This window comes from Lucilia sericata, unplaced genomic scaffold (genome assembly GCF_015586225.1).
Source record: "Lucilia sericata isolate MDLA Ls3-8-SP2 unplaced genomic scaffold, ASM1558622v1 Contig001157F_arrow, whole genome shotgun sequence".
NCBI lineage: Eukaryota > Metazoa > Arthropoda > Insecta > Diptera > Calliphoridae > Lucilia > Lucilia sericata.
In genome coordinates, this window is record NW_023995128.1 from 2,501 (window position 1) to 14,469 (window position 11,969).

The 11,969-nt window shown below is 31.2% G+C and overlaps 2 protein-coding genes across 2 annotated transcripts in view; both read right to left on the reverse strand.

Annotated features, from left to right (window-relative positions):
* The window catches only part of LOC119610331 (NADH dehydrogenase (ubiquinone) complex I, assembly factor 6 homolog), a gene marked incomplete at its 3' end in the record, with an annotated part of 1,051 nt that extends 851 nt beyond the window's left edge, over nucleotides 1–200 (reverse strand). The window contains exon 1 of the mRNA XM_037965494.1: nucleotides 1–200. This exon is cut by the window's left edge and continues 17 nt beyond it. Within this exon, the coding sequence (XP_037821422.1) occupies nucleotides 1–129 (129 nt within the window).
* Nucleotides 201–1,557: 1,357 nt separating this feature from the next.
* LOC119610334 (tyrosine aminotransferase-like) lies at nucleotides 1,558–8,478 on the reverse strand. The gene is made up of 3 exons (XM_037965499.1): nucleotides 7,862–8,478; nucleotides 2,404–2,915; nucleotides 1,558–2,342 (listed from the first exon to the last, which is right to left on the reverse strand). The coding sequence occupies exons 1-3, from the start codon at nucleotides 8,061–8,063 to the stop codon at nucleotides 1,710–1,712; spliced, it is 1,347 nt and encodes a 448-aa protein (XP_037821427.1). The 5' UTR covers nucleotides 8,064–8,478; the 3' UTR covers nucleotides 1,558–1,709.
* Nucleotides 8,479–11,969: the final 3,491 nt, after the last annotated feature.

Consider the following 11,969-nt stretch of genomic DNA (forward strand, 5'->3'; position numbering starts at 1 on the left):
GTATTTAACTCCAAATAATTGATTAGTTTGCGTGCTTTGTTTATCATGTTGCTGCCTTTGTTGTTGATATTTAATAGCTGCTGAATTTCTTAAACAAATTGTATTTAAATTATTATAAAAACGTTTCATTTTTATTAAATTTGCACGAAAATTTGTTAATCTACACGGTTTGTTTACATTTGATAACAGCGAACAGCTGTCTGGAATGCACATACACGCGTACCTAAACACAGCTGGTGCTTTCAGTGAGATGTGTTGAGTTGTTTTAAGTGTTATGATTATTAAACACATTTAAATTTACCGTTAACGAGAAAATATGAAATAAATGTTGTTGACGTTTTTAAACAGAAGAAATGCAACAGAAGAAGAAGAAGACGATTATTAAAGAAGTGTTGTTAATAAAATTTACTTTAAAGAAATTGAAGTGATACGTTAACTTTTTGAAGACTTGGGATTCGATTAACACAAAATTTTAATTTCTAGCTAAAGTATAGAATATACTAGAATATATATTCTTAAGGAATACCTTTTTTTAATTACAATAATCTTTCCCCGTGTTAAGGTGGAAACAATATAATATTTTTGGAATGAATTCTGAATGATTGAAAACAGTGCTCTATATGAAATAAATTTTTTGACCGGTAAGTGTTTTAATGGAAATAACTCTTGGAGATAGATAAATAGATATAGACGACGCTCTGTGTCTATAGTGATTATAGAACTCTTCTGACAAGGTAAATCAGCGTTTGCCATAGCGGTAATGCATCCGGTGGTCCTATTTGCAGAAGAAACTCCTTCCATACACACTACGAAGGCGGAAGCTCAATAAAAAAACAATGAATAGCTGGCAGCTGGTCTGCTACCACAAAAGAAATATGGACCAACACATTTATCCTTGCCCTAATTAATATATTGGAAAGAAAGCACCGGGATGTGGATTATTGTATAATCCAGTACCTGCCTGTATATATTGATTGATTAAGTCAGCTTTATGTCTACCTTGCCACAATCTGGTTACAGATATCGAACACATTCTATATCCATTTCCGAATCACTAAAACAATGGACATCTGGCAGAGATGGTGGTCTGCTACCACAAAAGTAATATGGACCAACACATTTATACTTGGCCTAAATAATTTATTGGAAATAAAGCACGGGAAGTGGATTATTATATAATCCACAAGCTTCACCTATACGGAATGATCGAGTGACTTTTATGTCTACTTTGCCACGCTCTGACAAAGATTCAACACTGAATCATTAAATATTGTTAGGAATGGAAGTAAGATTTGGCAATATTATCCAGTTGACAATATGACTCTAGAACTCTATACAAATTAAACACTAATGGGAAGATGTTTAGGAGTGTTTTGTCTTGTTAAATCCCAACTGACCCATTTGAAAATGTCAGTAACTCAGCGATAATAGCAAACAATTTATTCCTTAACATACAGATGATAGCCTGGTTCAAACAATGGCTGTCGTGTCAAGCTTTAATCGTAATTCTGAAAAGATTTTTCTTTAACTTTATAAAACAAAAACACATTTCTATAACGTAAAACATTTGTGTAATATTTTTTATTTAAATAAACAATATTAAACACTACAAACTAAAAATGACTATAAAATATAAATGCAATTGGTAAAAAACAGTAAAAAAAATAAATGTAAATTCTTTAAAAAAAGAAATTCAGCACTTTTAATCCTCAGTACTGAATATCATCTAATAAATTATTTTCAATTATTGAATTGTCCACCTTATAGTGAGCCTCGCAAAACTCAGCCATACGTGAACAAGCCTCTTCAATCATTTCTCTTGGCACTGTCAGCACAATGCGCATATAATTGGGAAATTCAAAACAACTACCAGGCAAACAGAAAACACTTTGTTCATTCACCAGCTCCTGTACGAAATGAGTATCATCTTTGAATTCGGGAAATTGTTCAATATTTATGCCAACCATCATGTACATGGCACCATTGGGCATGACAGGATTTAAGCCGCGCACCTGTTTCAGCATATTGAAGGCTAATTTGGCATTTTCACTTAGAATATCAATGACACCATCGAAATAACTTTGGGGAGTCTTTTCCAAGATATCTGGTATGGCACCTTGGATTAAGGTATTCGAACCTAAAATACGACCACACATGTTTTTGAGACCTCTAATACCATCGGCCATGCGATCTTCACGATCATGGATGATAATCCAACCGGTACGCCAGCCGGGAACTAAAAATCGTTTAGTTAAACCACCACAGGAGAGAACGGGAACATTCTTGGACAAACTGCTAACGGCAATATGTTTGGATCCGGGGAAAACAAAGTGTTCATAAATCTGAAATTTAAACAAAATATTAGAAAACTATTTATTTTTCTTATAATCTAAAATGTCCTACCTCATCTGCTATGATGGGCAAATAGTATTTCTCACATATGGCCAATAAATCTTCCAAATGTTCTTTGCTAAACACACTGCCACAGGGGTTACTGGGATTGTTGATTAACAAGGCTGCGGTATTTTCATCGATCAACGATTCCAATTGTTTTAAGTCAGCTTGCCATTGTTTTTCGGGCAAGAGGTCATAGTAACGCACTTCAATACCTAAACCTTCGGTTAAGGTTTGATATAAACAGAATCCCGGTCTGGGTATCAAAATATTTTGACCAGTTTCTGCTAAAGCCAGTATACAATATTCCAAAGCTGCCGAACAACCACTGGTTAAGATCACATTATCGGGATGAATTTCCTCGGAACTTTGATGGGCACTATATTTGGCAATAGCCTTACGGGCTGACTCATGACCCTGGGTATGGGCATAACCATTGTATTTGCCACTCTCTATGGACGCCAATAGAGCCTTCATGGTTTCATCGGATGCACGTAGATTGCCAAAGGTTGTGGGGTCACCTGAAAAGAAAAATTAAAGTGATATAATCGGTATGATTCTACCAAATAGTTTTCTTATTTGTTACTAACTGATCTGTACAAAATATCACATTCTATATTTAAGTTGTACATGTGTAATCAATCTGCTGGACAAAAATGCGTTTTTGACATGTTCCCGTTCTGTCAATCAAATCAATCTGTTTATCTTCAATATGTATAATTATTTTTCCAATGTGATCTTAACTGCATAATATGCTTGGATAGAGATTAATCAAACGTGAAAATTAATTTGTACAATGTATATAAAAAGAAATTGATCCCAAGCCAAACATTAGACCAGTTTTAAAATAATGTTTTAACTTGTCGCACTGTGCATTTGCGACATTCCTCAATGATAGCTTTGAAGCCAAACTTATTGAAAATAATCGTGGCCTTGAACTACGATGAAAAGTATTTTGCATAATGATTGAACAATGCATTTTCGGACTCTGCATATCGATCGCAAAAGTTTAAATCATGATTCACGTCCGTCCATGGACAATATGTTAAAAGTTCCAGTTTTTCATGCCCTGGAACTCATATTAATTCTGAGATTTTATACGGAGTAAATAAAGCTGAGAAGGCATCTGAAGCTTTATGACCAATGCAAAAGGTCAAAATATCCAAAATAATCCAAAGTTCTATCATTAATCGATGTATGTACAAAAAACATGGGCTACATAATCCTATGTGGCCACTTGGTATAATGAAGCCGTGTGTAGCTCCCAAAGATCTGGTGGCAAAACGAGAGCATGTCGAGAAGCCTCCTCAGAATATGAAAGTCCGACATTAGGATGATGTTATGTATTTTGAGTGAACGTACAGGATTAGAGGCACAATTATACAAAATTGGATGTACGGATTTAGACGGATGTAGTGTATGTGGAGAATAGAATGGAACTCGGCAACACCTTCTTTATTATTGTCGAAATTAGAGTAAAATATCTTGGTAGCGATGTATTCCAGATATTACATCACTCAGAAATAGTGTTTGGAAAATTCTAAGGAACTACATGGAGGAAACTGAGTTTCTAAACATCGGACTACAATACCGTATCATCTGAGTTTTCCATTATAGAGCACAAAATAAGGTTTTTTCCACCAACATTTTCCAAGTCAAAGAGCAGGTCCAATAGCGGCATAGGTGTATTTCGTATCTGATGTATTATACAGCCTCTTGTGGGAAGAATTTGTTCCCGCACAAAAATTTCAAATTAAGCTAATATCAATATGACTTTAAAAGAAATTTTAAGACTGCCCTGATATATGTATGTATAAAAAGAAACCATACTGTCTATAGAAATATACAAACGACCAGATAAGCTTGTGTTAAGGATGGCTTAACACCATTAAAAACCCATTGATGATTAATAAACAGATTGAATTGCCCCGTGCCAATTGGTGACTAGATTCGTAATTGATCCATAAAAAAACAAAGTAATAATTATTACAACAAAGCAATATATATATTCCATAACTAACGGTTATTCTTCGTTTAGGATGATCAGACACATCACTAACAAACATATTGAGATGAGTAATAGTGATATCAAATAACTTGAGACAATTTGAGAATTGATCTATAGAAAAATAAACAATTGACGGAACAAAACAAGTTCTACAAATTATAGTATTAATTATTAAAAGATGTTTGGACATTCGATAGCACGCGTATAAAATTTCCAATCAAGTTAATTATAGAAGCATAACAATTAGCAAAATACCTAACAAATCATATTGGCAACACTTATCATGTAAAACATAATAAACACACCCTCTTTTTGTCTGTAAATGATATTAGAGATGAGAGTGATAAAAGGCTTAGTGATTAATCGAATATGTGACTTAACTAGCATAAATTGTAAACAAAACTAGTGCACCAAGTTTATTTGCGCAGTTGGTTGATTTGTGTTTTGCAAAAGTTAGAAAAATAAATGTGAATAATATAAAAGTAAAGGTAACAAGAAATAAAAAGAAAAAAGTATACCAAAACACCGGCTTTTTTTTAAATAAAGTATACGAAAACAAAAACAAATCACAGCAATAACAACAACTAAATCAGGTGATACCACATTTTATGCAAATTACAAAATATCAAAGCAGGTTCTTATTTTCAACAAAAACAACATGATGAAATGCACTAAATAAATTAAAAATAAACATTTTTGAAACAAAATTTATATATTTTTGGTCACAAGTTTTAGACATAAACGTTATGAAAGGAATTTTGTTGTTAATAAACTTCCGCGGCGAATTCGGCGAAAAAAAAAACAAATTCAACTCAAAAAAAGAAACATTAATCTGATTGGTTGAAATAAGAAGGTGTGTTGTGCAGGTTTATATTTTAAAAATAATAACAACATAAACCCACAGCAACAACAGCAAAAAAATGGCGCTAATGTTGTCGAGAATGGAAAAATTTTAAATTCAGCAATGTCAATAACAAAAATTTCTTATTTTTTTATTTTTTGCAAAATGTTTTTTTCTTTAATTTTTAATTTTAACGTTTTATATTCATTAAAAAACGAGTCATATTTACATAAATTTAAATTTTTATAACTTTGTGCTTATTTAACTGAAGCATTTGCTTTAATTTGTTTCAGTTTTAGTTGAACAGGAATGTTTTTTTTTCATATTTTAATCCAGTTTGACCAGTGAGGCTAATAAAGCGTTGTCAAACAAACAATTTCTATAAGAAACTAATTTTAGTTTGTTATTAATTCTTTTTTTCTATAAATTAAGATAAAAACAAAAACATTTAGTATTCCTCCAACCTGCTTTCATAGAGGCCGGCCACGCGCCCTAGTATGTTTTTTTAAACAAAATTGTTTTTATCATTTTCTATATATTTTTTATCTATTAGTGGTAATAAAATTTTCATTAAATATTCTAAATTATACAAAATTTTTTGTAAAAATTTCTAGATTTTATAGCGGCATTTTGTTGTTTGTTTTTATATTTTACTTAGTTTTGTATTTTTTTTTAAATCCAGTTTTAATGCAAATAATTTTTATGGGAGCAATTTTGAATATTCAATATTTTTTTAAAATATCTGGTAATAGCCGGTTTTGTTGCTCTTCTTTTTTGAGGAGTTTTATAGCATGCGTGTGCAAAACTATTTACGAGTTTTTTTTTTCTTTCTTATTTTAAAATCATAAGATATTAATATATTCAAGAAATTTCTAGTCAAAACTCTTCCTGGATTAAAATGATATAGTTTTGAAAGTTTTTCGACCCTTCGTTATCAGAAATTAATAATTTTAAAGAAAATTAATATATTCTTTTATATTCGCTGTTATGAGCCAATTGAAATCTGTGGATTCTCAAATTTGCAGATGTGAAACAGTAAAAAATAATTTCAAAAACAAAATCTTTTAAGAATTTGGAAAGTACTTCAACAAATTTAATCCGGTAGGTAGTGAATCAATTGTTTCGAAATGGTGTCATAAATTTTAAAATTGCAAACAAGTAACATTTTATTAAATTTTATTTTATATGAGAATACTATAAAGTATGTTTCCAGTGCTTTCTCAACTTAATTATGACAAACAACTTCTGAAATTCCGATATCAGAACACTTTACTGATCGTGTAGGTACAGAATAGTACATCTGGTTGAACCGGCACTGTTCTTGTCAGTTCGTCAGATCTGATCACCTGTATAAGGGTCAAATTTGAGTGTCTCGTCATTTTACTTCTTAAAAAAAGAAATGACTTCATTTGGGAAATATTTCTGAACTTTCACAGACTCTTCCCCTTGCTCTTCCCCAATGAAAAGTACGTTTAAGTATTAGAATCAGTTATTGGTCTGATTTTTATAAGATAATCTTCGAGAAAATTGAGAACAAACTTTAACCCAATAATGTTTTACGAATCGTAATCATCGAGGATCACATTATCTTATTTTATAAATTTATTCATAACTCTACTTCAACGACTTTCTGAGATAAGGAGAATCCTTAATGATTGGCTTAGAGAGTAGAAGAAATCATATGGTTTCTTAGATTTTATAGGAGAGAGACCAATTACATCAGGTAAGGAGATAAGGAGAATCCTTAATGATTGGCTTAGAGAGTAGAAGAAATCATATGGTTTCTTAGATTTTATAGGAGAGAGGCCAATTACATCAGGTTTTTGAGATATCATATCCCAAAGTTTAAAAGAAAACTCGTTTTTAGTTATATTTGAGACTTTAGAATATCGAGAAAACACCTTTATTTATAAAATTTGTTATGTTATCCGAAAGATCAACCAGTTGGCTTTGAAGATTTAACCTCTGCTATATCTTCTCAGATCTTCTAAGCATATTAACTTAAAGTTTAAAAGAACTTTATATGAAAAAATAGATATTTCCTTTATTTAACGCCAAAAACTTGAACATATAAATTAGTCATAAAATCAGATTTTGTCAATTATCAATATTTAAAAATTTAGGTTAAAATATCTTGAAGAAGAAAGAAGATACAGTCGAGTTTAAAGCTTTATTTTAAAGTGAAAAGATTTGATTTTCAAATGACATAACAAATATGTTATAACGACCCTTTCCATCTTTAAGATGCGATATTTGGAAAACCTCTAAGTAATAATGAGCATGTTAAGCGATTTTGAGTATCATTAAAGTGATCGCTACGATTAGATAAACAGATTTATGGAAAAATTTTGTCCAGTTATTAAAAAATGAAATGTTTAAAAAGATCTTCTTGAAAAGCTGACTTTTAAAATTTAAGTTGAAACATTGTTTTATTATTAAAAGAAAGTTATAAATTTAGTCAAAACTTTTAAGGACAGCAATCTTCTGAAGTTAAGAATATCAATAAAGAGATCAGCTGATCTCGAAACAATTTCTTAAACGCGATTTAATAATACAACTTCTACTCATTACTAAAATTACCTTAAATATCACAGAATTACATAAAAATGTTAACTCACCAATAGACAATGGAATCATAGGCTTGCTAGGATTTGGTTTAATTTTCAAAGACTCGACCACAAAACGAATACGATTGAGGGTATTCTTAGCCAATGTCGAAGATTTGATATTCCATGATGTACGTCCTTTAAGAGCGGCCGAATTCGTTGACGAAGTAGAAGATGAAGTTATAATAGAGTTTTCCAAACCAGTTGTAAGCATTATCACACAAGATTAATGTTCAAATATATATATTCTTTAACTTGAAAATTTTATATATATATATTTTATAGGGAGAAAACAAAAAATTTCACTTTTTTGTTAAAAATTGGAAAAAAGTAGTTCTTTTTCTTTGAAAAGTTTAACACACACTCTGTTTTACACACAGTTCACTTAGAAATAAGCAATTCAAATGAATTTAAAATTTGTATCTTGATTATCGTTCCAAACGAGCATTGGAGCTGTGAGGAAACTTGGTAAGAATAAAATCCGTTTTTTTTTTCAATTAAAAAAAATCACTGTGTTTTATTTCTTTTTATCACTCCTTTTTAAAAAAAAAATCAAAAATTATTAGCTTCAGTTTTGAATATGTTTCTTTTTAACCAACAGTATTTGAATTCTGTGTTGAATCTAAACTGATCTTTTGTATTGAATGGCTGCTGCTTATATCGCTTTTTTTTTTGACTTTATTAGAACTTGTTGTGTGTGTGACAACAACGACGACGATCGCGCTAGATCGATCGATCGGTGGCTTAAACAACTACAAACGTTAGTAACAACGGCAAACATATGACACAACGTCCAGCAGCGTTAAAAACGACGAAATCCCTTAATACGTTTGTTTTCGTAACAAGTCTGAGTTCAAAATCGTAACAGTTGCTGGCTGGCTGACTGCTCAGTGTCTGCTACAACAACAGTAGCAATAAGAAAATCATCATAACTTTTACAATTTTGCCAACTTTGTAGTAGAAATCAAAGCAATTCGAGGTCAGACTGAAAAGTCCCTTGGTGAAATCTCAAAGAATCTTCTACAGGTTTGGAAGATCAACGGGTTAAAATCTTGTTGTATATTGAAGAACTATCTCTCTAATCTTAACTGCATTCTCTTTTTTCAAAATTTTGATCCTATATTTCGAAAGATGTTGGAGAAATTTCAATATTATAAATTACTTTTTCTAATCATAATTCCTAATCAAAATTTTGCTATCATTGATCATTTAACAATGATCTTCCTAGAGATTTGGATAACTTAGTGAAACTCAGATATTGATAAATAATATGTACGAATTTTACTAAAAAGACTGTTACAATTAAAACTTAACTTTGAATATTTTCTTTAAACTTGCTTCGTTAATTTAAATATTCAATATAAATAATATTTACAATACCAGAACATTGTAATGATTAAGAACGCAATAGTAGCCGATCAAAAGAAAAACTTGTAAGTTTTAGCTGACCGATCTTTTGCAGAGTGTGTCACTACTATTTGTTACTATTTGTCTGGCAGACTGTTGTTGTTGTTGTTGTTGTCGCACACGCTTCATTATATTTACATAATTTTGTATTTTATTTAAATAAAATTAAATTCTAATTCTAAAATAGTTAAATAATACTATTTTTCATTTTTTTGAATAATTAAGGGAAAACAGGATTTTTTGTAGTATATCCAGTAAAAACGAGGGTCCTAAAAATGTATTGTCTAGAACTGAAAGAATTGATATTGAACTGAAGAATTTGATAGACTAAATACTAGATTATAGACTACACTGTATACTACACTATAGACTAGACTATTGACTATACTACAAACTAAACTATAGACATGACTATAATCTATATTATAGACTAGATTATAGACTAGACTATAGATTAGACTATGGACTAGACTAGTCTATAGACTGGACTATAGATTAAACTATAGACTAGACTACAGACTAAACTATAGACTAGACTATAGACTAAACTATAGACTAGACTATAGACTAGACTATAAACTAGACTATTGACTAGACTATAGACTAGACTATAGACTAGACTAGACTATAGACTAGACTATAGACTAGACTATAGACTAGACTATAGACTAGACTATAGACTAGACTATAGACTAGACTATAGACTAGACTATAGACTAGACTATAGACTAGACTATAGACTAGACTATAGACTAGACTATAGACTAGACTATAGACTAGACTATAGACTAGACTATAGACTAGACTATAGACTAGACTATAGACTAGACTATAGACTAGACTATAGACTAGACTATAGACTAGACTATATAGACTAGAGCTATAGACTAGACTATAGACTAGACTATAGACTAGACTATAGACTAGACTATAGACTAGACTATAGACTAGACTATAGACTAGACTATAGACTAGACTATAGACTAGACTATAGACTAGACTATAGACTAGACTATAGACTAGACTATAGACTAGACTATAGACTAGACTATAGACTAGACTATAGACTAGACTATAGACTAGACTATAGACTAGACTATAGACTAGACTATAGACTAGACTATAGACTAGACTATAGACTAGACTATAGACTAGACTATAGACTAGACTATAGACTAGACTATAGACTAGACTATAGACTAGACTATAGACTAGACTATAGACTAGACTATAGACTAGACTATAGACTGGACTATAGATTAAACTATAGACTAGACTACAGACTAAACTATAGACTAGACTATAGACTAAACTATAGACTAGACTATAGACTAGACTATAAACTAGACTATTGACTAGACTATAGACTAGACTATAGACTAGACTATAAACTGGACTATAGACTAGAATATATACTAGCCAATAGACTAGATTATTGACTAGACTATAGACTAGACTATGGACTAGTATATAGATTAGACTATGGACTAGACTATATCTTCGTCCTGACAGCTCATGCAGAAGTCATTATTGGTTAAGTTTAGTCTTCCTGCATGGAACCTAAAGGGCCAGTCGCCACCGCCGTTAAGTTCCGTAGAATATAAAGAAGAGCTTAGGATCTTTGTGTGATGAAAGATTACTACATGATCCTCGCCTGTCTGCAGGTGGCCTCAGTCGACCATCTTCATTGCGCAAGCTCATATAGTTTTTCAAGTATAGAGCGGTATACCAACGAAAGGGTAGGTGTGCTATTTTGCTAGTGAGGAGCCCACGTTGGCAAGAGAGTCCGCGACCAGGAATTTGTTGATGTCCTGGAAACTTCAAGAAAAGGCATCGGTGAAAACCTTATGCGATTCTTTCCATCACAATTGGATCGTGTTGGATAGTCACTGAAAAGCTTCTAACAAAAGATGTTATTATAGCAATGCAATAATCAGTGTTGTCAGGGAAGATAACAAGTTCCGTTTTCGATGAATTTACACCTAGGCCACTAGAATATAGACTAGACTATGGACTATAGACTAGACCCTACATCGGCAGATAGTAAAAATAAGTTGTCTTACTGATTTTTATAGTTCTTTATACATGTGTAAGCATACATGCGTGTGAAAGAAAGATCTTATCAAAGCTCTTTGCCGATCAGGGGACTAGACTATAGACTAGGTTATAGGCTATATTTTACACCAGACTATAGACTAGACTATAGGCGAGACTATAAACTTGACTATAGACTTAACTATAGCCTATAATATAGACTGGGGTATAGGTTAGACATAATCATATATGAGATTTTAGACTAAACAATAGATTTTGAATGATTATATCAACGACCAAGATTTCCAAATATGTAAAATTGTAATCTATAACATGAGATTTTAGAGATCAATGAATATTATAGCTTTTAATTTAATTTAGCAGCAAATAAACTTGTTATACAAACATGATTCTAAATAGGAATAAGAAAACTTAAAAATTACGAATTTGAAGTTATTCAACTAAATATTCAAGTAAAGAAAAAAATAATAGAATAATTAGACGATTATTAAACTTAGCTCGTGTGAGAATCACTCCCTTTGTACATGATTTCTCTAGCAAACTAGTTTTATTATATAAACATTTAAATTTTTTTAGAGCTGACGCAAATTTCACCCTTTTTCCTTTAATTTAACTGCAAAATCGGCCTACATTTTTGTAGATTATTATTTAATTTTAT